The sequence below is a fragment of the Zootermopsis nevadensis genome, unplaced genomic scaffold (genome assembly GCF_977971745.1).
Source record: "Zootermopsis nevadensis isolate Lab colony 2312 unplaced genomic scaffold, Znev_1.0 Znev_ptg000004l, whole genome shotgun sequence".
Lineage (NCBI taxonomy): Eukaryota > Metazoa > Arthropoda > Insecta > Blattodea > Termopsidae > Zootermopsis > Zootermopsis nevadensis.
The window spans coordinates 5,165,936-5,192,930 of NW_028259136.1; the positions used below are offsets into that span (position 1 = coordinate 5,165,936).

The following is a 26,995-nucleotide window of genomic DNA, read 5'->3' on the forward strand; positions in this document are numbered from 1 at the left end:
ATGTATAATTTGAATTATTCACCAACAAATTTGGGGGTACAAAGTTGAAGAGAAATTGTATCTGGGGGTACGCGAGCAGAAAAGGTTGAATACCACTGGTCTAAGCTACTGACTGTCGTTAAATACACCACAAACAAATAAATAGTCATCTCATCATCGCTCCGTACTCATATATCACCGTCCCACGAGGTGTGCCCTGACCAAGCAGCACATTATCACACTCCTGGTTTTCAGTTAAGGGCTTCATCTCTGGCTGGTCTTCATGTAAACGTCTTTCCAAATTGGATTGAAATTATAGAAAGAGTATTCGGCCTAAGATATCCAGAAGAATAGGTTTCTTGTTGCATTGCTGTACTTGAGTATCAAGGTAACTCCCCCCCCTCCCCCCCAGGCTACGTGCCATTGTGTGCCCTCGACAAACGCCAGTGTCTTCTCAGGACATACCCCTTATCGTGAACCTACCCATTACAATGAAGTCGTGACTGGAACTGGTTTGAACACGTTGCTTCTTTTCCACTAGGAACTAACCTATTATACAGTATTGGTGCCATTTAGAACAGTATGTAGCAAATGTCCATGTTGGACTTCTGGGTTGTCGAACTTGCAGGTAGGAGCATACTGCCTTTATTAGCCAACGTCTCTTTAGTTGCATGTGCATTCATCATTTAAGAATTCAATTCTTATATCAAACAAAACACAAAGAGTTTACATTACAAATATCAGTTGGATAATCCTGTTTAATGAGTCACTGTTTACTTAGAAAATCATACGATTCTCGTAATTACACTCTGTGGGCGTAGTAGAGTCACTTATCGTTAAAGCAGGCGGTACGTGATACTATTTATTTATTTTATTTAGTGTTCTGTCTGACGACAGGTCCATATGAACAGGATCCTTCCATCCTTTTCGCGGACTGGGACCTGTTCATATACGTTCTTGGCAGATGATCCAGAAGTGGTTTGCCATTGCCTTCTTCTGTGTGTGAATGGAGTAATTGTTGGGATGCCACGGAGAAACCGGGGAAGCCCCCGGAGGAAAACTCCGTGTCGCCTAGACCACGGCCTTGCCCAACACAAGTTATAAATTCGGGCACCGCCGGGATGTAAAGGGTTAAGGCCTCTTGACATTTCTTAGAAACTTCTTAAATTTTACTAACGTTTTTATTATCTTTAGCTAAATTCTCACTACGTTTATCTGAACGTGTGGAAATTTAGATTTATCTCTTTCCTTATTTGTCGTACTTCTGTTGTTTACCGTCCAAAATATGCCTTGTTATCGATGTATTATTCTTGACATAATGAAAAGACACATCGTAAATACATCAAGTTTGAAACTTTTTTATAATTAAATTTAAAATAATTATTTTGCAGCGGATCGTGTATTTTCTTGAAAATGCCAACACCTCGTTATTGATATTTTCCTGCAAAATCATTCAGGAAGTCAGAATTCATCTTAGTTATATTATTAATGGGAAAGAAAAGCTTTTATCACGTACGCAGTTTCGTTGCTTCGTTGTTTCGCTGTGCTAGTCGCTTGAGCGTCACTTTCGTGTTTCAAAGGACGCGAATTCATCAACTGTGTCTCGGCTTTGAAGGCTCTGCTCTATGATTGATGATTGAAAATATTGTAGAAAATGAAAAATCGGCCTATTCAGTGAAACTTAGATCAAGGCGAAGCCTCTATAATGAATAATACGTGCCACGAAAATTATACGTCACGACGTACTTTTACTAAAATCGGCCTCCTGTGTCAAATATCGCCTTCGTAAATTTCATAAGACTATGCTGGAACGTTACACAGCAAATAATATACAAATTTTGAAACAGTCAATTTTAATGATATCTTGGAGTAGTCTTTCATAAAACTACCGGTCCCTGTCCCGAGTCAGATGAATCCAATCCACGTACTCCAATCGTATTTACTTACCTCCCATCTACGTCTAGGTCTTCCAAATGTATTTTCCTTTCAGGTTTTCCAATCGTGCTACATACCTCGCCCATCTCATGACAGTGGTTATGTAATCTTACACATTTTTGAGATGGTAAAGTTGCGTCATATTGTGATATAATAAATATTATTTAAATCTTGTCCGTCTAATCACAATAAATTCTTATTAAATATTAAAATATTACAATAATTAACATTTAAAATATTTAAAATATTAAATGATGTTCTTTATCGAAATATTCGATTTACATTAGACCATCATTTTTCATTTTTCACGACATCGAATATGTTATTAAAATGGAATAAAATCTGGAAAAGAACATCGTTTGATATCTGGTAAAAATCTGATAAAAATGTACGCTAGCATAATGTATGAAAATTGTATTTGAATTATTTATCGTTTTGAAGCTTTATATAATTATATACACCTGAGGATGGTTCATTTAGGAACTGAAACATGTCGTGAAAAATGAAAAATGATGGTCTAATGTAAATCGAATATTTCGATAAAGTACATCATTTAATATTTTAAATATTTAAATGTTAATTATTGTAATATTTTAATATTTAATAAGAATTTATTGTGATTAGACGGACAAGATTTAAACAATATATACTTACACATTTTGTTTTGTGTAGTTCATTCAGCTGCTGTGGTTTTATGTGCGACACGCATGCGCAGGGCTTACAAGGGAAGACCGCAGACAGGATTAGCGTCCCGCAGGTTACAATATATTACGTCTGCAGGGATCTTGAACAAAGGGAAGGTTGAAAAGTACCGATCAGGCGTGACTTAGCAAAATAAAGGAAAATTCAGTAGAGCTGACGTTGCAAACGGACGCAGATCAGACGCGAAACTCTCCGAGCTGAAGCCCCTTCTTAAACCATGTGCCCTAGTAATACGGAATCGGCCCAATGCGACATCAAAAGTTTTGGGACTTTCCTGAATAAGGGAAAATTCTGGTTCCTCATTCCGGTATCATTTGTTGGTGTACCTCACTCTTTACAAAACCTCTTCATTCGCTTACACAGAAAATGTAGATATAAAAAAAAAAACTTGCATCCCTCTTTCTTCATCCATACCACCCTCTGTGAGGACAATGTACCCTAAAAAACCCAACCCCCATTCACTGTGTTGCTTATTTCCTCTTTCACTGACAGAAAGGGTGCAATCCAAATGCATTTGTTCCCCCATCTTTGCTCCATGAACCAAGAATTCGCTTCGCTCTTTTTATATATTATTTGAAACAACCGCGCCTATTGGTCAGGACCAGGTGACGGCGAGCTGTTCAACGGCGAACAACAAAGATTCATATCAAACGTAGGTCTGAATTTCGTTACACGGCTGTAACGTCCTTTAAAATGTGCCCTAGGGACTAACTTAATATCTGCATGGACCAAATAAAAATAATGGAGTTTGTGAAAACTATTTCTCACAGACATGGTTTCTGCGACAGATTACGGAAGTCACGTTTGTCCATCAGCACTTCTGAAACGTCGGCGAAAGTCTATCAGACTGCACAATGCAACAACCCAGAACCTCAGATCTCACTGCATACGTCCATGATTTTATTGGAACTCTCTTTGTGTAACGTTTTGTTGCTGTTATGTTCAATTAATTAGCGAAAAACAATTTTGTCACTTTGTAGTGTCATACGTTTTTGCTTTGATTAGCCCTGAACATTGAAACCTTTGAGAAATTAAAAAAAATATATAAAGAACGTATTTATAAATCTATGACCTGAAAACTGGAGAACATATTTAATTAAATTTATCCTGTGGCAAGTTTTAAGTTGACCTGTTAATTTATTTAATTAATTCCTTAAGCCTTCGTTTATGAATATGGGAGAAATAATTCTTTTTTTGTAATATTCTGTTGTTTTAAATGCGACATCGAACATGTAATTGACGTAAGTCTCATATGTCAAAACAAATGCTTCAAGTTACGCTGTGGCAGGGGTCACTGATGTGTAGGTCAGTACAAGTGGGGAGGGCAGTGACCACTCGCGGCCCGTCCCAATTGTTATTGATTGCTAGTTTGTTCGGATTCTGATTGGACAGTCCAATAATATGGGAGGTGACTTTTATCCCCCTATTTTTCCACCCTCTACATATTAAGGGACAGAATATGACCGAGAGTAGCTTGTGGTTTAGAGAGACGTGGTGACGTGTCTTCCAGTATTCAATAAATGCCACCCTCAGTTGTCTCAAATATTCTCGGTAGTAACACTAAAGGACCAGCACATTAACAACACGAAACGAAGACGTCAAACTTCAAAGTTGTAACGGCCTGTTTTCCTTAAATACTCAAGCCCTTTACAGAAATAAAGTTTATATGCGTTCAGCCATATTTAAAATAAACACTTCAGTCTCGAATCTAGTTTATGGGTTTCGTTTAGTTTTCGGGAAAAAAACGAAAGGTTGTATAGCCCTGGAGAAGTTTATCAGTTATTCTTGTAATGAAGACGTCGTGTTTTCTTTGAGGTACGGACTGAACTTGTAGATATTTAGACAGCTTCGGTTTAACAAAGGGTTAAACATGATGAGAGTTTTATTGAACCAATATTTTTACTTGGTAATAATTAGTTTATGAAAACTGTTGTTTTGTGTATAATGTTGCTTTAGACTCTGTGAAATTGTAGATTGATCCTGTGTTGAGGAAAGTAGGAACAGACAGTGTACGCCAGTACATCGCGAAACGTTACGAATAAAATCTATAACCTTGACAGATGATCAGGTCGTTTTTTTAAGGACATGAAGTTTTATTTGATTATGTTTAATTGTAACCCCTTCAGTGGTATGAAGGGTGAGACATGCCCACAAAGAGACATACACCATCCCCTCATTTTGCGTAAATATTATGCAAGGAACATATTGAAAAGCTTCTCAAAGAGAGAAAATTAGAAGCAATTAATATAATGTTGAAGGATGTTCGTTTGTTTAATTTAAATTATTTTACCAACAGTAAAAGCTATGGGAAGAAATTGAAGTTTATAGCGTAAGCTGAATTCCGTAAAACTTCTCTCCGACTATTTCGGCAGTCTTTGTCTCTAGCGTGTGGATTACACCCAGCTTGCTTAGAGCAACGTTCAAAGTTCTGCAGCCCAGCGCTAGCTGTTTAAACACATTAAACTATTAACCCAATGTGAAAGGATTACTGTACCAGCGCATCGATCCTGACACACTCGATGTAACAAATTTTCGCCCCACAGTTCTGTCCAAACTCGGTTGTGCGGATCTCTGGCGGTATTTTGATTTGCCAGAATGGATACTGTCTCTTAACAATTTTATTAACCCTTTGAAGCCGTAGCTCCTACAAATAATATTTAAGAATTCAGTCCGTACCTCAAAGAAAACATAACTCTTTACCATTATAAAGATCAACATGTTTTTGATATTTAAGGAAATAATTCGTGTTTACACTGAAAATCATACGAGGCCCATGAATACAAAACGTACAGTTACTGATCATTAAAGCCTGTGTTACGCATTGTTCTCACTGTGCTTTAAAGGGAGAAAGCATTTTAATTAAACTCTACTCCATTAAAAGATGGCGGGCTTCTAGTTTATTGCGTAGTCTAGTTTACCCGAATCCTGGGTTTATAACTTGTGTTGGGCAAGGCCGTGGTCTAGGCAACACGGAGTTTTCCTCCGTGGCATCCCAACAATTACTCCATTCACACACAGAAGAAGGCAATGGCAAACCACTTCTGGATCATTGCCAAGAACGTATATGAACAGGTCCCAATCCGAGAAAAGGATGAAAGGATCCTGTTCACATGGACCTGTCGTCAGAGAGAACAATAAATAATAATAAGATGAGGTGGTCTAGCGGTTAGAACGCTGGCCTTGTAATCCTGGGGTCTCGGGTTCGATTCCCGGCGATACCCGAATTTATAACTTGTGTTGGGTCTAGGCAACACGGAGTTTTCCTCCGTGGCATCCCAACAATTACTCCATTCACACACAGAAGAAGGCAATGGCAAACCACTTCTGGATCATTGCCAAGAACGTATATGAACAGGTCCCAGTCCGAGAAAAGGATGGAAGGATCCTGTTCACATGGACCTGTCGTCAGAGAGAACAATAAATAATAATAAGATGAGGTGGTCTAGCGGTTAGAACGCTGGCCTTGTAATCCTGGGGTCTCGGGTTCGATTCCCGGCGATACCCGAATTTATAACTTGTGTTGGGTCTAGGCAACACGGAGTTTTCCTCCGTGGCATCCCAACAATTACTCCATTCACACACAGAAGAAGGCAATGGCAAACCACTTCTGGATCATCTGCCAAGAACGTATATGAACAGGTCCCAGTCCGAGAAAAGGATGGAAGGATCCTGTTCATATGGACCTGTCGTCAGACAGAACACTAAATAAAAAAAATAATGTTCTATTTTGATTTATACTAATATTTCGGAGGAACATACTACTCTTTCCGTTTAAATTTAATGACAGCTGAGCGTACTATTGGCTACTCAAGAAGGGAGTTAGTCATGGAAAGAAAAACTTATCGGAAGTCGAAAATGGCGTTACATTTCGGAAAAATTAATATTTGTAAAAGCGTTTCTTAAACATTTTGTAGCATATTCTTTATCTCCGTGTGTGCAGTGACACAGATGTCGTTAAAATCGTCCCTCTTGCGTAAAATAAATTGCGAAGTATCAGACACGAAAGTCACTGAAGGATATTGAACTTTGTAGATGTTTGCATACGCAATTTTCTTTGCCCATGAAAGATGTCAGATTGTTGTAGGTAAAATAACTTAAAAGTATCTTTTATTATATTAGACGTTACAGTTTAAAAATGTGATTTCTGAAGAGTTGATGTCTGTTATTGATTTATGTATCTCAGTATAGGTCGAGGTTGTTGTTCGTTACAGATATTTCAAAGGATACGTGGCTTTCTTGTTAGGAATATATCTGACTTGCAGTAATTAATTTCTCATCACATGGGGAGTGGTAATTCCGTTCCAACTTCGTGATGCATCACCCAGGATGTTCATAACATTGGGGAATAATAAGGAAACACCGGATCCAATTTGCGAGTGTCAAGATAATTGAATTCTGGATGTCTAGATGTGTTGTGACATCCAGTTCTAGTGTATCTAATTCTTTTGCTAAAGTCTTGATTCTATACAATTACTGTGGCTTAGTCTGTGTGTCTGGAATTTTGTCTTCAGGATGTTGCTTAATGGTACTGCTATGTGGAACATTTATTCTGAGTTTCGCTTTTAAGTACGAAGTATCATGTCATATCTTTTGCAATTTAAGACTGCAGCATTTCAGTAATTTTGTGAGTTACTGAAGTGAAATATTTTTAACTTTGGATATAATTATACATTGACCGTACAATTTTCTTCCGTTCCATCCTGAAATTAATCTTCAGTCATATGCTTATTCTTTTAGCACACTATCCTCATTTGCTTCTTTAGTGGGTTCATATTTTATATTTCAAAATGTTTGTGTAATCTGTTTTATTGTTATTAACTTTGCGTCAGATTGCCAGGAATAGACGCTGCTTCCAATGCAGTCCATTTTTATGTTCAACTTTTAATTTCTACAGAAATCGGATATTCACGAATAGCTCAGAACTTCTAGACGGACATACGACAGCTTTTTTTGTTTCTTGTATAGCGAGGCGTGTAGAGAGAGTGCCGTATTCAAACAATCAGCGAACTACCTTCATTTGGTGATAATTTAATTATTTCATTTTAACGTGTCGCGAGTTACGATCTGTCCCAGTGTCGCACGCTGACGTGGTTAGAACTGTGAAAAAGCTTTTATGTGATTCTGAGCAACGAATGGAAGAGTGGCATATCCTGAATTTATTAAAAGTAGTGAACTAAAAATTTGCCCTCTAAAATCGAATGAAAATTCCACCTTCACATTTTTAGTTCACATGTGTTAACGACACTTCATATTAACTACGTCTTAGAACAGCAGTATGAATGCGATTGATGAATCGGAAAGGATGTGGAAGGAATTGGTCTATGAATAGCCTGTTGTAAATTATTATCTCAGTTTTTTACATAAACTAAAATAAATGACAAAGAAAGTACACGAAACTCAGGTAAACCGGCCCTGGGCTTTTACAAGTAACCTAAATTACTTGAACTTAGCTGATGATTCTTAAGTACGCGTCTGAATCAGAAGAATTATACCCATCAGGCAATAATTTTAAGTGTGTTGTATCCCCAACATTTCATGTATCTTAAATATGTCAGGGGTATACATGCTAACTACATAATAGATGCTATTTCTTAAGTAACGAGATTATAATTACAAATTATTTTCAGTGTTTAAGTAAAGTGTTTTAACTTTCGACTTCATGTGTTGCTGCCTCCATCAAAAGGGCGATCGTCAGGATACACGTCACAACATCCAATAAATAAAAGAATTCGTGTTTCATAATCGCCCTGAGAATTTGAAATCTCGCAATCCAGTATGCGCGCAGACATCGCAACAGATGCGGGGAATTCACGTAAATCACGGAGAGGGAGGAATGGTCCATATTATTCTGGAAAGATATCAAATTTCAATGTGATGGAACGAGAGGAACGAATGTGGTTTCAGCCATTGCATATCTCTCTGGTACATTTATACTCTTGTCGCAATTTTTATTTTTTGCGAGGTATGAATAATTTATCGTCTTCGTCACTGATATTGCAATATATCGGAGTTTTACAGTTGGTCGCTAAGGTACAGGGCGACCAATCTAACCTAACCTCATATTTTATATATTTAATTGTAGTTTATTTAACTAAGCGGTCAGTAGTTCAGGCTGTATAGCGTCCCATTAGAGGGTGATTAGTGAATAATGAATTGGAAGGGATTTCGAAGGAAACGGTCATTGCTTAATTTTTGGTACTATCCCGACACTTGCCTAGAGGCACTGAGGAAAACGACGATTACCCAAATTCAGGATAGCCTGTCTATGGGTCGAAATTTGTATCTGGGAGTGCTAACCAGAATGTGCACGTTAGCTGGTACCTATTTTAACAGATACAAAGACAAACATCAACGCTTTGCTCTAGTCTCGACGTATTTTTGCGTACCCAGAATAAACCTTACTTAGAGGCTACATCTTTTACATGTCCTGTGTCCAATTACTGTGAATAATTACGTAACTTTACATCAACGTTTTATTTAAAACTGAATACGATCCATTGAACATCGCCAAATAGTGGCCTCAGACGCCTTCAGCTATTTTCCTCAGTCCTTCCATATAAATTCTGTGACAGTATATTAAAACAGAGGTCTAATTCTTTCTAGAAATATTCCAAATTTCTCTAACAGTCACTGGAGAAACATTATCTATGAAATCGAGACTGAATCAACCGAATGTTGCTGGGGAAGAATGTTTGTCCGAAAATGAGGGTAATATTTAATTTTGTTGAATTAATCTGTAATGGCATAACCTCAACGTACGTCCACTGTTTGTCTGTAGAAAGTAAATAAACTTCAATACAAAGTACGTACTGAAAGCCCACTTTATTCACGTACATGATTAATGTCAGGAGCTCTCAGTCTTACCGTCTCTCGCGACAAACTTCTTTATTCCAGCATCCTGCATACTTCACTAGGATTCTAAGCAACATCAGTGCAATTTAATTTTTTTCTGACGTTCCAAAATCTAAAGATCCGACAATAAACTTGTGGATTTTTAATCTACTTGTGAATTAAAACAAATACCATTCCGCCGATCGGACATTACCACCTCCACAGTTACATCTCCAGAGAAAATTAGAGTTTAGTCCTGTTTGAGTAAAACACCACCTGAGATTCATATTTTACTCCAAGCTGTAATGAAGTACTTCATTTCTCTCTCTACGAGGGTTCAGATTGAAAGTTTTCAGAATAGACTCCTGAGAAAAACATTCGTATATTAAGAGATATGAAAGTATACTCCTCAATTTGTATGGACGACCTGTTATTGGCAGGGGATAGATCAATAAATGTACACACACGCGCGCGGATCACAAGATAGACGCGCTAGTTTGGAAATCCTCAGAGGAAAATACCGATTTGAAGGCGCTGGTGAAGATGGGGTGATATTATTAAAATGGATATTTGAAAATAATGTATTAAGGTGGAATTGAATTTCTTGGGTTGGGATTTAAGGGCACGTAGGGAGTTTTTATGAGGTTTTGATAATATTTATGTCGATCTTTCTCCTAAGTTGTGTGATGTCGCATTCTAGACCACGCACGTATAATTAAAGAACTGTAAATTTTATCGGCAAACATCTACCAGACTACACTGCGTGGACAGACAGGCATTACGCTGGAAAGATGAAACAAAGTCAAAATTGAAGAGTATGGTTATAGAAATGCAGATGTTGTAGCTGTCTACCAGATTTTCAGTTTTCGATCCTAAAACATTCTATGATGGACCATTATGAATATTTTGCTGGCCTCAGGAATTCTGTATAAAATAAACAGACGCACAACGCTTGCCACTTACGGTGACAGTATTGCCCGTGCCACCTGTAAATGGGAGAGTGAGATCCTTGTGAAATTTTAACAAGAGCTTTACGTGACCAAACACGAAAATCTCATTTGAACTGCAAACCGTGGACCAAGGATATGAACACCTGATTATCCAGGATCTAAACTCGGATATCCGACGATAGAATTAACTGCGTGTTTCATAATACGATCGCAATAATACTGCGAATGAAAATATCTGAGGCAGAAATTTGCGTTTCTCACGGCTGTGAAGATGATAGCTGTGTTGCGCTTCTGGTTTTGACGCTGCGTGGACTCGGAGGGAGATACCAGAGTCTCGGAGAATCGTATTGTTTCCATTTTCAGAGCTGAAGATCTGAAGACGTAGGCAGTATGTTCCTCCATAACGTATTGTAGAAATTGACCGAAGTTATTACGCCAAAATAAACTCGTAAATAAGATTTATATACGCTATTAAATTATCGTTTTTTTAAAAAAAAATGTTGTTGCGTTTATTTAACAAAGTCCAACGAACTCAGCAACGAGCAAATGTGCCCTTGGAATGGAATTAAAAAGGTGCGTTTTGTTTACACATGAAAGCTCTCTGCTGTTGCAACACGCACAATGCTCTTCAAATTAAGCGGACATCAACTACATGACAGGAATATAACAGGATGTTGGACATTGATATTGATGAAACACGCGACAGGTCCTACAATCACCATACGAATCGAAGTGATCTTTGAAAAAATAGATCTATGCAAACCTCATAGATGAATAAATATGAAGGGAAGATCAAAGTGTAGATGGAAACATATTAAAATAATCTTAGAGAAACAGGGTTGGAGTATGGAGTGGATTCATTTGGCTTAAAATAGGGAAAATTGGCGGGCAATTGTGAACACGCTAATAAATCTGGATGTTCAGTCAGTGTAGTAACTAGGCTACGGGCGAGCTGGACGACCAGGGTTCGATTCCTCCTTTCCTTTAACCACGTTGTATGTAATTCTTAATGTCTTTGGAAGTCTGCCTCTTTATATCGTCAACATATTGAACCTGTTACTTTTGTATTTTAAAATATTGTCTAATGTAACTTTTTTGTTCTTTTAATATGCCTTCGTTTCTTTTATCATCCATCCATTTGAATTTAGCTATTCTCATAAATTGTATTTTAGCGGCTGTAATTATGATTTTGTCTTTTCTTTTGATTAATCAGTTTTCCCTCCTATATGAATTCTCGGTACAGCTAGGATATTATAATTCTTTTCTAGAGTGTTTCTAGACTTCATAAATTTTTAACTTCTAGCTCTGTTGACTGTTGATTTTATTAGCAATAAATGAACACAAAGGCTGTGTGTACAGAGATGTAAAATCCCAAACGGTTAATTAATTTAAAAATTGTCGACTCTCCTACTGCAATTCCTCAAATTTGACTTTGAACTGCTACATATTGCTTACATTCTCCTGTTACCTCAATGGTCTGGTACTACTGAGTGTCTCTTGTCTGTTCAGACCTCTGCGGTTTATGGTCTGTGTTAGCTGAGACCCATATGAGATGACACGACGTTGTGGTGATGCTCGATTACTCCATTCATTGACAGCCAGAGATCACCAGAGTGTTGTTGAGGTGTGACCAGCTATATACGTGTACTACATCTGATACCGGAGCCGGGATAGCTCAGTCAGTATAGTGACTAGCTACGGGGTGGACGACCGGGGTTCGATCCCCGACGGGGGCAGAGGATTTTTCCTCTAGCCTCTGCGTCCAGACCGGGCCCACCCAGCCTCCTCTACAATGGGTACCGGGGTCCTTTCCCGGGGGTAAAGCCGGCCGGGGCGTGATGCTGACCACTCACCCCCATCTAGTGCCGGGGTCAAGGAAGAGAGGAGCTACACCTCCACTCCCCCCAAACGCCTACATGGCGTATAGTGGGACAAACTTTACTTTACTTACATCTGATACCAGGTACCAGCCACAACACTCTGAGAATGTCTGTCTGTCTGTGAATTGGTGTTCTAAGAAATTGAAGTGATAAAGTTCATCGTGATAACAGAAATAAGTACCTTGGTAGGCATTCGTACAGAATTGAATGCCACTTAAGGCTATCGTTTTTCTGGCACCCTCAAGACAAATGTCAGGACACTACATCCTATCTTAAAATTAGGCCACGATCACTTCCTTTCTCATCCTTTCCAATTCATTACTCACTAATCGTGATTTCGGTCTTCGCTGTATAGGATTAATATTCGGTGTCTTCAAATTTGTTATGCGCCCCGCACAAACTATTAAAGTCCCTTGTACCAGTCTTCCTTCAAGCGTTTGGTTTGGAAATAAAGTTGTATCGCAATGTATGTTGTGCATCAGCCGACTAAGAGTCAGCTGCTGGTTTGATTGCATGATTGTATACAGCTTTTGTAAAAAAAATTGTAATTGAGTACAGCCACGTTCAAAAACGAAGGTATGAAATCAGGCACGAGTTGAAAGGTAAAAGGAGAAAAAAGACGGTAACGGATACTGGGATGTATAACCCAAGATCACCAGTTCGAACACCGGCTATAATACGAAATAAAGACCGAAGTTTTTAAGTAAAATTGTTTAGCGGTCTTTGTGTGGTACCGCATAACATGAAATTTTTAAAATGTCGAACATTCAATCTGGTGACGTGGTCTATTGGCAGCGTGTTTGAATGAGGTATAACTTTATAAGTAATGCGTCGCAATTAGGTAATATTTTTTTTTTACATGGATGAAGAAGAATATTAATTTCTATCGCTGAAGTTTGTCATTTCTTTGTAGGGTTTCTCATACTAGAGGGAAAGTTTAGAACGTTGGAAACAAATACGAATTCACTATAATACAGAAATTAAAACTATCATTCATATGTCGACTGAAGACATTTTGTATTCCCCCCAGCAAACGCCGTTTGACTGTTATGACCCTTCTTCCATTTATGCAGGTACGTGAATTCGCAGCATTTTGAAACGTACGGTAGCAAATTATATTTTTATTAATTATATGTTTTATGGATTAGCTCTAAAGCATTTGAATTTAGAGCATGCATACATTTTTTCGTCCCACGAAGTGACGTCATTACAATGGCTGACAGTATCCATTGCGCTTCTGTTTAAAACAAGTGACAGTATGTGGACCGTTTTATATCGACGATATTCATCGATGCTTTCGAAATTTTATATGCATCACGGAGATATGGCACAGCATGTTTTAGATATAAATAATTAGCGATGTGGCACTAGCTTTTAAAAATAATGGATGTTCACCGTTGCACTTTTTTAAATTTCCATGACAAGCTTCAAAGGATGATTAATTATACAAAAGTCCTGAAACCAATATAGCCAGTAAAAGTTTTAATTGGTTTAGATACGAATAATTAGAACTCTGACACTCGCTTTCAACAAGTTAATTGATTTTGATTGGCTAGTTGGTTTTTGAGACAATGACGGGTTGGCTGCCAGATATGTAAGAGTGATAATGAATTACAGAAGAGTAACAGTTAAATATCTGTGCGATTTGTGAGCACAGAGAAACAAAATATAATCGTTTGTGTGTGTTTGTGTGCATGTCTCTGTGCCCTCTGACATCAATTTGAATTTATATACCTGATAATTTACAAACAATATTAATACAAGACTTTTTTGGTATAGGCCTTCTTGTGACATACCGATATTTCTGTACAAAATTTCACACTCGTAACCGAACGTCGTGGCAGAGCTGTTAGCACTCAGGTTTCGTATACGGGAGGTCCCAGGTTCAAATTTAAAAATACTCATTACAATCGGTGCTCTGGAATAGAAGTGAGTAATGTCTCGATGTTTATATCAGCGCAGGCTTTATATTATGGCGATCCAATTTCGAAAAACTGCACATGGTGTGGTTAAAATATATGCGGTCTGGTCTGGACCGCACGTTGTAAGGAACAGGCAGACCTTATGTTCGGGAACATGGTCCGTGTGTTGATTGCTGCCTTCCTTCTTCCGTACTCATTAGAGTACAGTCCATATTATCTGACGTAAACTGGACTGTCGGATAATCGAAATTGGCGGATAATACGGAAAACTAATGAAAAAAATACGAGAGTAGGGGAGCGTACAGTATGAATGGCGAAAGAATAAATGCACAGTAAAATTTGGTTAAAAACTTGTGTGAAGAAACCGTGTGTGAGACCAGGTTGCAAATTTGTGCGCATTTATTTGCAAATGCACAAATAGATAATGACCTGGTAAAATCGATTTTCCTGATGTCAATGTGGAGGCAGGTACATCGGAGTCAGATTAGCTTTACGTGTTTGAAATCGTACCAGGACACATCGTTAATAAGTAATGGACAAGTTGAAGTTTCTTGCGTCAGTGTCACGACAATAATTCATGGACACGGTTCCAAAATACGACAAAAAGGAAAATCATAGAATATTTAAAAAGGGACTTTACAGGTTAACTATACTCTTCGGAAATCTGTCCCGCTGAAATCACTGACCAGGCCATTTCGCCTGCTAATCGAGAATGATTAAATCGATCATCTTTCCGTCAGATTCCGAGACCTTAACATTTGGTAGGTCTTCTTAGAAGGGCTGTCATCCAGAAGAAAAACTTCCACGAACAAAGACGAGCACACCACAGACGCGCCTCGAGTGTATTTCGAACACAGAATGTCAGTATCGAGGATCGGCCAAGATCTGCAGCTTAGATCATCTATGATCGGCTGTTGTCGGTTACTTTATAATTTATTGTTACAAAAAGACAATCAAGCGGAAGAAACTAATTGATTATGTGAGCTAAGTACGAAGGTCTCTAACGGAGTATCACGGACTAATTTTTCCGGTCGGAATTAGAAAGGAGACGATTCGTGTTAATCCGTTCAAGGCGTGCTGACAATTCTTTTAACAACGGGCTTGCACCAGCAAGCTATTATAATATTTTTAATTTTATTTTTGGCATGTAGAATCAGGGACGGGCAAGATGTATCGAAATATGAATGTAGTATATCGATATTTTAATACTTGCGTATCGTCTGGATATTCTGATGTTTTTTTTACTCCGATAAGGGCTCGTGTAATTAGCACAATCACCTCGAGCGCTCTGCAGTGGAGCACATGGAAAGATTCTCATGAACCCATAAGAAATTTTTGGTCAGTTTGGGAACCGAATATGCAGGTCACTGATTAACTTAATTTCTAAGATACCTGTAAACCACAACCATAACCTATCTCCTTGACTTCGCTTGGAGAATTACGAGGAAACTTCTAGTACGTCGTCGGCAGTCTTCCCCCCAACACCTGAACTTTATGAAACTATTCGAGCCACAGGGGAAGGGATGGCAGTGCGATCTCGTCTATGATGTCTATTTTTATTATGTTTAAAGGAACTTTATAAATGTATCGTGCGGGGTTTGCACAGTAATACTTGGAACCAAATTTAAACCGGATTAAGTTCCACTACAGGGTCTTAAAATTTCAAATTTAATCTTTTATTCTTTGCTATAGAAACGAGAGATCGATATATTGATGTAAATTATGCTCTCAGGATTATAAACTCGCCATGTAACATGACACAAACTATATGTCGGTAAGACGTATGACTTTTATTTGAATATTTTTCTCTGTGATGCATCTTTAATCCTGCTGACAATAGATTTATAACTGATCTACATCAATATGAAGTGATGATACATAACAGCATGTGGAAAAATATTTGTTTATTGTTTATTGGACAATGCTTATATATGATTCTTCTGTAGCAGTTACCTTATACATTAGTAAAATGAAATACGGTGTACACAGATATATAATTTCCGGTAGGTTGAAATATGGATGTTTACCATTGCATCGTCTTTGTGAGAGTCGGTTCAGTAAATATAACGAATGCAGTTATGTGTGTTGGGGGAGTTCTATGTTGTGGGCAGAAATGAAATAGGAAATTTTAATATATATATATATATATATATATATATATATATAATAAAAATTTGATCATATGAAATACTATTTAAATAGCGGATATTTAAACGGTGTAACACATCATGTGGACTTAGGCGGTGATTGAAATTCGGAAGTTTCTCTGTCAGAGCCTTGGTCCACAGGCTAATGTCGAAATAATACGTTGAAATAGACCACTACCGATTTGTCCCCAAAACATTAGGTGATCAAGAAATTCCGCGTCCTTTATGGAATTAAAATGTTCGTTACTTTTTTTTACAAGATGCTGTCAGAAATTGCAAGACAAATTAGTGAAAGCGAAATAAGTGTATCCCTAAGTTAAATTAAGAATCCAACCTTAAAGAATGAGGCAGTATTTTTTTTCCCGAAACGTTGGTATCTTTACGTACAAGTCCACACGGCGTCATTGAAAAAAAAAAAACTACGATACAGACATGTTACCAGTTTTCTTAAAGTGAACGTTGTGGTTTATTGTTGAACGAAGCTTTTAAGAAGGATCACGCCTGATATCAGCTGAAGGGTGTGTGTTGGTAAGTGAATGAATGGGTAGGTGCGTTGCAAATATCCGTCCTAGACCCGCGGTGAAGTCCCTGTCACTTCTGTAACAACGTCAGGCTTCGTTCCCAACAATGCTCCATTATTGACACTTCTTCCGTGACTTTGTTCTTCCCCATTGGCCACGAAGCGGCTGGTTCGGACAGCCGACATCACAGTGCAGACATGAACAGTGCACCTTCAGTGTCACGGTGTCACTGCTTCGAATAACATGCACTGCACGTAGACCTACGATATAAAAGTACTGGGTTCTGCTACGTTCTGAGGCAGCATTCTTAAGACGAAAATAAATCGTCTATGATAAATCAGAGCCTTACTTAGGGGAATCGATCAGTGATCAGTCTCTCCCCACCTTAGCTAAAGGAATCTAAGGTGACGCTTAAAATCTCCGAGCTTTGCTGCCATTTGGTTAGTACTGCATCGCAATATGGAGACCCGGAAACAAGTTTCGGCCCTGAGACCGGCTATCTTGACTGAGGTTCTTCGTGTTTTTCCTCAGTCTCTCGAGGAAGCTCCTATATATAACCCTTAAATTAGGTCACTACCGCTACATCCATAGTTTCTCCAGTTCATTGTTAATTAAACATTCTGTAATCTGACGCTATAGCCTGAGTTACTGACAGCGTCGTTTAATAAATAACACACAGAGGGAAAGTGTTTCTCTGCAGTAACCATTATCTAGTCTAATGTACGCTATTTGTTGGGTCAAAGAACATTATACATATATCATTATAATATCAACTGGTTTTTGCTTTTTAAGGAAATAATCCTTGTTTGCAGCGAGAATTATACGAACCCTTTGTACAAAATCTAGAGTTACTAATTGGTACATATAATTACCACTGGGCTTTAAGGTGTTAATTATAGAATAGTGACGTAGTCAAAAAGAATGTAATACAAATTGATCAGTTTGCGAACAAAGGGATATTTTATAAAGATTAATATTTATTCATCTTAATCAGATGTAAAGAACGATGAAGCACTTTTATAGGCTCACTTTTTAACTAAATAAAATAATCAACTGAACGAAGTTAATTATACTTTCAGTAGCTGATATTTTTTTCCAACAGGAAAATAAATATTTATTTGCAAACATTCTCACTGACAAGTGAAGTGCATAAGTTTGGTAGTTCTTTGTAATTTAGGCCTAATTTATTTTATTTCATTTCCCTGTTTGTTTATCTCTCATAACACATCGTCGCCAGAATATATGCCTATCAGATTGTTCCTCTCGAAATTTGAAGACCGACATTTACACATATATAAGATAACAAGGAAAAATAATTGTTTCATCCACGAACGTTAATTTAAAAAAATACGAAAATCCAGAGTAAATTCTTAACTGAACGGTTTATTTTTTATTCCACTGATATTATTGCATTATCAAATATTATAGGCGAAAATTAACAAATTTTCGTTTTTATATGGGTTAACGTTTCTTCGTTTTATTAAAATATATATTAAAAATTATTACAGTCACTCACAATTATAATAATAAAATAATATTAAAAGATTTAAAACATCATTTAGATACACTACTAGTTTCGGCTACATTCAGCCATCGACGGGTGTATGCAGTATAAACCTATGACCATTTACTGATTTTTAACGTTATCCATATTTCATATTTCTTCGTTTGTTCTTACAGATAAGGATTCAAATTTTGAAGAAAGAAATTCTTCCGGTACATATTCACGCACTAAATACAAAGTCACGTAACCTGGAAAGACAATTCTTCTTGGGTTCCTTGTACCATCTTAAATATTCATATAAACTCTCAATATCAGATGTTTCAACGCATTTTTAAGTGATGTGTTTCTTCATCTGTTCCGTAGCGCTGTCCGCCATTTTGTGTGGGTGACTGAGAGTGCCTTGATTCGCCAGCGGGGCGAGGGGAGACGAGACGTAGCAGCAGCATCAGTGCTCAGTATCTCTCTGATGCTGGCAGGAGACGGTAGTGGCGTTGTGAGTGCTGAAGAAGCTTTCTGTGTGCTACCTAATACAGTGATCGGGACACCATAACACCGCCTTAATGACGCACTTGTGTGACAGAGCACCTTACCCCATGGCGAGGAATCACACGGTAAGCAATAAACAGCGAAAACATAGCAGCTCAGTTGGTAATGCTTTGCGAAACACAAATTAATCTTACTTTACAGTCGGATTGATCGCGAATCTATTTTTTTTAAAGGTATAGATTGGTTGTATACCCCTAAAAATCGAGTTGGATAGTGTTTTTCAATTGTGAATGTGGAAGGAAGCGGTCGTAGCCTATTTTAGGCCATCTCCTTTAACTTTAATGAAGGATGTGAGAAAAATTGCGAAATATCTTTGAGATTTTATATTCTCGCGGCGATGAAGATGTCGATATTGGTCTTTTGGGCTGTAAAGCCGTGTGGATTTGTAGGTAGACACTAGCGTTTCGGAGCGACATATTGCTTCCATCTTCAGGGCCAGTGGAGGCAGTGTATGTTCTTCTGAATTAACTTATGAAACTATGAATCCTTTTTTCAACCATTCGTGAGGACTACTTTTACTACGGATCGGACTGTCATGTCTCTACCTACGAACGACAGCAGATAATCATTGACACACGTACATGAATGCTTGGAGTGGGATTCGAAACCCAGGATCCTAGTGTTGGAGCGGTCTGCAGCTAAACGTTGAAAAGGAAAATATTTACTTCACAAACGCATCAGTTATTGTTAAGATACTTCCCAGTTCACTTTAATTAATGAATTATAAATTCAAGCACATTAATCGAAAACGTGATTTTCAGCTTAAATTCTGTTAAAGACGTGAAGTTGGTTGCCCTCTGTGTTTTTTTTTCTCTCTGTCTTCATAGGATTCCGAATGTCTTGAGATCATGAGTTCCGATTGCTGTCAAGGACGTATTTAAAGACGTAGTTACTGATTCAGATCCTGCCCTCCCTTCACAACCCCCAACCCTAGCAAAGATGTGTCGACATAATTACGTGTTTTATAACAGAACGTACTTAGCATAGAATGGTTTGGTAATAAAGGTACCGAAATCGATATCAGCGTCATAGGTTATTTATTATTAATTTTCGTAATTTAATGTAATTTTAATTAAGAGAGATGCATTATTTCTCTGCGTTATTTATCTGCTTCTAGGCTTTTAATGTATACGCTAATTGCTTTTGTCTAATAATTGTGAACTTGCGGTCTTCAAAACAAGTGAATGCTTTGAAACCGAAGTTCGTCTAAATAATCGCTGAGAATTCAGTCCGCACCGCGAAGAAAACACAACGCTTCTCCGTTACGTAGGTCGGTTACATTGAGAATCATACGAAACTACGATGAAAATTAATGTTTACCGGGATGTGATACCGCCTGGTCTAAATGTGGAGGATTATGTCGCCTCCAACTTTGAAGATGAAATCAATTCTTTTGAAATGTGTTAGTTATTCTTGTTGTCTGAAGTTGTACTATAAATAATACTTCCCCATTAAATATTTCTCACATTATTTACATACTTTATGTTGACGTATTCTTGTGTTCATAATTTATGCATCTCAACGCTTGCATAGCTCCCAAATCGTCTTTCAGTCGTCATTTTGTCCTCCTTTCAATTTAATTCAATTTAATTCAGTCCAATTTATTTAAGTTCACTTGTAAATAAGTTACAAGCAAGTGTGAGACAGATAACTCTTCTTATTTTACGGTTAATTGTGTATTTCATATACGCGCTATCATTTCGCTCTTGTAAGAGCTTAATATCATTATTTACTGCACTTCGCTCACCTTATTTTCTTATTACAGATTCTAAATACTGTCGTAAATGTGTTATATACGTTTTATTTTTACAATCTATTGTTTTCCTTTATGCTAGTTTTTCATTTATACATAATCGCTTATATCTCATAAACTGCATTATTCGTTCTTTGTGTTCTTAACATCTTCGTTCCTTGCCTTTTCCCTGTAGGTTCGTAATTCTAAGATATCACCAGCAACTCGTCTTCGCCCACTCCTGTTAATCTTACATATTCTCCCCTATAACGTGCTGCATGTAACTTAGTAACAATCAGTAATCTCCATTACTTTCGTCTGTTATCTGAATTAGGTTTTTACGTTCTATTTGTCTTTCAATCCTACATCCAGCTAAGGGTATTCAGTTTCTGATTTCTGCTGATTCTAGCCGTCTTTTGTCTGTATCATCTTTTATCTTTGTCTCACTGCCTGTACGTTATCACTAGTTTAAGCACAACCATATTTTTTACAAACCTTTTCGAAAAACATATGCGTTTGCCTTGTATTTCCCAAAGAAAACTTTTACTTTTCGTTTAAAGTTAGGTATTTGTTCTGCAGAATTATATCGTATTCTTTCTTCGATTCTGGCCATGACACAGTTTGCGAGGTCTGAAATTACGTATGGGAATTTATTTTCTATAAATCTTTATTTAACAAAGGAAACGTAAAGGCCAGTCCTTGTATATGAATCAGTATCAGTGCAGTCGTTTTAATAAACTAAGAACAGGATAAATGATACAAGTGTAAGAGATGAAGAAATGATAAGCGGTTATATTGAACGTTGCGTTCTGGTGGTTAACACTCCTGCTTATTGTTTGAGAGGTCTCGGCCTCAGATCTTATTCCAGAGACGGCTACCCTGACTTCGGTATTTAGCGATGTTCTTCGCTCTGTCCAGGCAAGTGCTGAGATATTATCTTCAATCAGACTACTTTCAAGATATTTTCCAGCCCACTTTTTGTGTTATCATCCGACGTTACTTAAAAACGAAGTTGTTAAAAACGTCGTTAAACAAACGAAGAATAAGAATGACTCTTAGTGATAGCTGGGCTAGAAAGTTGACTTACGCTGACGAAATTTAATAATTAAAAGTTGCACAAATTTGCGTGTTGTCTTGATCTGTCTGTCTGTCTGTCTGTCCGCGTGTAACAATTTGAAAGCCGCCGAATGAATTTTTAGGCGAGTTACATAAAAAATGTGTTGATCCGTTCAAATTTTGGTTGTAAACAAAAATTAACAGGCTCTCTATATGAAGACACGTGAGGGTTTTTTTCGCGCAGAAGTGATTGGACGTAAAATTCCTAGCCTGTGGATACACAGATATTCTCAAAGGTCCAGTGTCAAATTGTGAGGTCCACAGCAGATACGTTACGCTGTGAGTAAATTTCCGAACGAACTGCTTTATTTACTAATTACACATCTCAGTTTATGGAACAAACTTGTATTTATATGGATATAGTGCAAAACGTCCCGGACACTGGCGGATCTTAAGAGTGGACCCGTCCTTTGGACGAGCCACAGAATGTAAAGTGTGGCGTCACTATCATGCTAGAAGGCGTATCAGTTACCGCGCCAGTGAACTGAACTAAAGAGCAACGCTTGCTGAAGGTGTTGCTAATGACATTTTGTGACTCTGCGTTATCATAACACGTTTTTAAACCATAAAGTAATTAAACTGTTCACACTTTATCATAGTAATTAGCCTCAATGAGGTCACGCTGGCGTTTAGTATCTCAGTCACGTTCCCACCCGCGATTGTCTTTTGCAAATTTCATGTTCTACGTTCTCTGTGTTGTGTAGTCTCCGTTAATGTTTGATGGCTCGTGAAGGAATGATGACTTGGACCATTCACCAGATGTTATTAGGACTAGCGTAGTACGCCCCGTCAGATTTGACGGGAATCAAGTATTTTTTTTTAGCATTATCCTTGCAAATCGCATTGAAAGTACGTTGATAACCTTTCTTTGTAAAGTAAATTAAATGTGAAAGTATCTTAACGTCGAACGAAGTCAAATTCCTGCCAACACCGACACAAAAACGACCAATTGACTTCAGACCCCAGGATCCCGCCAAACGCAGACTCCGCTAGACCCCACCGTAGGTATCATCATAGCCTCATTTGCATTTCTTGCTCTCTTGGCTAGCTCAGCGCACTCTTAACTTCCCAAGATGGACACTTCTTCGTGGAGTAAGATAGGGCTTGTCTCATATAAAGGATTCTTACGCTTGCAGAGATAGGATTAATTTTGAATCCGAACTGCCAGAGAACACGGTGTGTAAAAGAAAAGATTGTTTAGCTTTCTGTAGAGCAAATATTTATACCGTGATGCTAGCGTCACCTCTTACGGTCTGTTGCCAAGTTACAGACCCCAAGAACTGGGTTACTGCCTGCTACGTTTATGCATTTTGGTTATAAACGAGCGTTTTCATGCAACGAACTTTGCATGTGTCGGCGATTTCACAAGCGATATTTTGCCATGGCGACTCATATTTTTTGAATAACATTTTTATGTGTAATCTTCAGAATGTGTTAAAATATTACATGCAAACCTTGTCTGGCAAAGCAGAGGGAAAGTCGACCCCTGCGATTAATTTAGAATTACACAATAAATTCATACGGGAGGTTGGAGATACAGCTCCACTCATTCTTAATCTCGGTACTAGGTGGGAAAAATTAAATTCAGTCAAAGTTGAATATAATTGTTTGAATCCAATAAATTATTTCAGGAGTTGAAACATGCGAGCATATGAACAATACGTGTCCATTTTGTGTTTTGTGTTCAGATGGCGTATTAAATACAGGTACCAGGCCTATTATTAGTAGTAATTGCAATGTTATTTTACTACGAAAACAAATTAAATACAACAGAATGTCATTAAAAGAGCAGTAGACCGTACGATATTGGTTCAGCACTGTGCCTGTGATTCTGCAATGAACAGAACAGACCATTATATTGGCGAAATGAACAATGACAAGAAAAATTGTTTTCTGGACAAAAACTGTAATCTAATGAATTAGATGAATTCTCTTTTGTTCCAGTTCAGGCACAGGCTGGCTGTTAATGTGGAGGGTCCCGGGATCTTATCTGGACGCCCTGAGTGAGTTTAGATGTGATGATAGCGGACGAGTGGGTAACAATATCTTAAATGGTTTATTTAATTATGCTTTTAGTGATTTTTTTTGTATTTTGACGTCAGTAAAGGCGTCGATGTGGGTCTTCTGGGTAGTAACGCCGTGTAGAATTGTAGCTGAAGATCGTAACAGTAGGCCTTTGTTCTTCCGAAACGCCGGTATCGATATTTAAGTCCACACTCTCAGGTCATACTGTATGGCGTCGAATGATATGAAGATTAACAGAATTTAATTATGTGGAAGGAGACGGTCGTGGCCTAATTTAAGGTACTCTCCACGTGAAAAAGTAAGAAAATTGTGAAAGTCTGTCAAGACTGCCTTTTTCTGGACCGAGATTCTTGTCCGGTACCTCCAGAATAAGTCAGGAATGCCAGCCTCTCGGTCGCTACTTTCGATTCAATTTAACTTGAGACACTAAACATTTTCCGTGTTGGTAGTAAGTCTGTGTATGCTTTCCTTAGTCATTTGTTAACGATTCATAATTTGTAAAACCACAAGACAAGGTATTTCTTGAGCAGTTAATTAATATCCAGCTGGCCGAGAATTTCCCTTCTCTGAAGGGACTCGTGGTTAGCCAGAAGTGTCCGCCATGGGATCCTATCCTAATCCAGCTGAAGGCTTTCTCAAAATCTGTCTTACAGTTACCTTGCCATCCACGTTATCAAGGTGTCTGCACATTATCTTCTCAAATATTTGTAAAGCAACATTTTTAGGAAACTTTTACCTGACAGAAGCATCGTGAAATACCAAATTTTAATTTAAAAAAACTCAAAAGGATATGATTTATGATAGTCTGAACTTGAGTGAGATGACTTAGGAGTCACGTGGCAGACTCTTGTGTTTGCGAACGATGCTTAGGTAATTAGTTCAATATTTTTCTTTACGTTGTGACTTATATTTATAAATCGTACTAGGCCTACACATGAAGACGGCTGATAGACGCTGTGACGTTAGTCTGCACGGCATTATAACCCCTAAGATGAGCATGGAAATCTTCACCGCCCTGAAAAAATACGTACAGAGAAGTAACATTTCCGGCTGATGTGCGCTGTAGCAATGTCATATGTACACGTTACAATTTTCACTTATTTTCACTAAGGCAGCGTTTGGTTTCAGGAAATGCATGGAAGGGAGTTTGAACAAAGTGTTCTGCTCTCAACAGTTTTTTTGTAGAGTTCTTTTTTACTACTGTGACAAAGGAACTTTTCGTATAAAGACCGTTTTACTCAATTCCCAACCATTCGCTTTCAGTCTGACAGCGATTTCGGAATGACCCACTACCACATTTTAAATCCACCGTCATAAAACATCTGAAGACCAAAGTTCGTGTTTAAATCGCGAAAGGTTTTTTTTTTTTTTTTTTTTTTTACAAAAAGAAATACTTCCGTAGAAGTGATCAGAACTTGGTGGTGTGTTATTATTTCATGGAACATCCGCAGAATTGTCAGACAAAATAACGAAACTTTAATCTTTAAAATTAGCCCACATTTTAAACTACTGTACCAAAAGGAAAGCTTGCATAGTTTATAAAATAAAAATCTGACCACATGGAGAAGAGTCCTTTTTAAGAAGCTGACAGTCGCTCAGGTAGTCAAAATTTTTTGTAGGATTTGAAGCTCTCACGTCTGGGCTGTAGCGCTTGGTAGAATTTTACCAACGTTCCAGAGGTCCTTACTGCTTCCATCATCAACGCATTTGATAAAATATTCTTGACTGTTATATTTACGAGAACTGAACTACGTGAAAAACATGGGGAGACACCTACAAAGAAAGTTTCTAATGTGTGTTATATTCAATAATAGCAAAGACGAAAGTAAGGTTGTGTGCACGTCCAAGGACTGCGTCATGAAGACTTATATGGGGACCGGAGGTAAAAATCTACGAATTCTAGACTTGGACACTACTGTGTACGCACCTTCAGGCTGTCGCCGCTTTAATTCAGAAGAAAGAGTCCCTGTGCCTTCTGGATAGGAGACAGGGTTGGTCCCAAAGCCGTTCTGCCAATGGTTGCCTGAGGCAGGCAAAGGGGAACCTAGTCCTTGCCCCGAACAACGGTATACCAGCAAACTGAAATCTAGGATTTCCCCAAAGGCAGTCAGCCAACCACTGTACATTTGAGAGCTGCTATTACATGCTTGGATGTATGAGAGGTCCCACATTGGTCTAATTATTATACGTCCCAATGAAGTGTCACAGTGCAATGTGGAGAGGTAATCAGTTGGAATAGAAACGCTGGAATATCGTCCTCCAGTCCGCAGTTGGAAACGGCTTCTTTGAACATCGAACGTTCCAGCAGTGATTTTGTGCTTCAATGGATCTTCACTAGCCGTACTCACGTGCCCATATTTGCGGATCTAAATACATTTTTAAGAAGAAAATTATAATTTTTCTGGCATATTAAAAGACATATAATTGGGCATACTTGAGGCACCATGAAACTCAAACATTTAATGTGAACATGTTGGTAATTAAGTAAATTACTGAATAAATAACCATACAAGTATGAAGATTCATCGCCCTGATGACGGAGGCAGTATGACCTCTGAAATGTTGGTTAACATCTACCAGACTACACAGCGCAACAACCCATAAGACAGAAATCTTCATCGCCCTGATGACGGAGGCAGTATGACCTCTGAAACGTTGGTTAACATCGACCAGACTACACAGCGCAACAACCCAGAAGACAGAAATCTTCATACTAAGAATCGCCCTGATGACGGAGGCAGTATGACCTCTGAAACGTCGGTTAACATCGACCGGACTACACAGCGCATGAACCCAGAAGACAGAAATCTTCATACTAAGAATCGCCCTGATGACGGAGGCAGTATGACCTCTGAAACGTCGGTTAACATCGACCGGACTACACAGCGCAACAACCCAGAAGACAGAAATCTTCATACTAAGAATCGCCCTGATGACGGAGGCAGCATGACCTCTGAAACGTCGGTTAACATCGACCAGACTACACAGCGCAACAACCCAGAAGACAGAAATCTTAATACTCGCCGCTGTGAAAACCTCAAATCTTACAACCATACAAGTAAATTAAATTAAATAAATTGACGTCTAGTTAAGCAGATTGTAAAGATAACGTGGTTACTAAGTAGTTCGCTGAGTGTCTAAGTAAATTATCGGATAACTACTTAACTGAACAATTAACCAACTAATTAACCATAAAGTCACTATG

General features: G+C 38.1%; 1 protein-coding gene across 2 annotated transcripts in view; it reads left to right on the plus strand.

Annotated features, from left to right (window-relative positions):
• Positions 1–26,995, plus strand: part of LOC110829159 (neuropeptide CCHamide-1 receptor-like) — an 82,075-nt gene that overhangs the window by 30,830 nt on the left and 24,250 nt on the right. The window contains exons 4-5 of one of the 2 annotated variants that reach the window (XM_087342962.1): positions 18,735–18,982; positions 23,710–23,768. In XM_087342962.1, the coding sequence (XP_087199088.1) occupies positions 18,932–18,982; positions 23,710–23,768 (110 nt within the window). In that variant the 5' untranslated portion in view covers positions 18,735–18,931. The remainder of the gene's footprint in view (positions 1–18,734; positions 18,983–23,709; positions 23,769–26,995) is intronic. The other variant, XR_015533662.1, reaches the window with a different exon arrangement.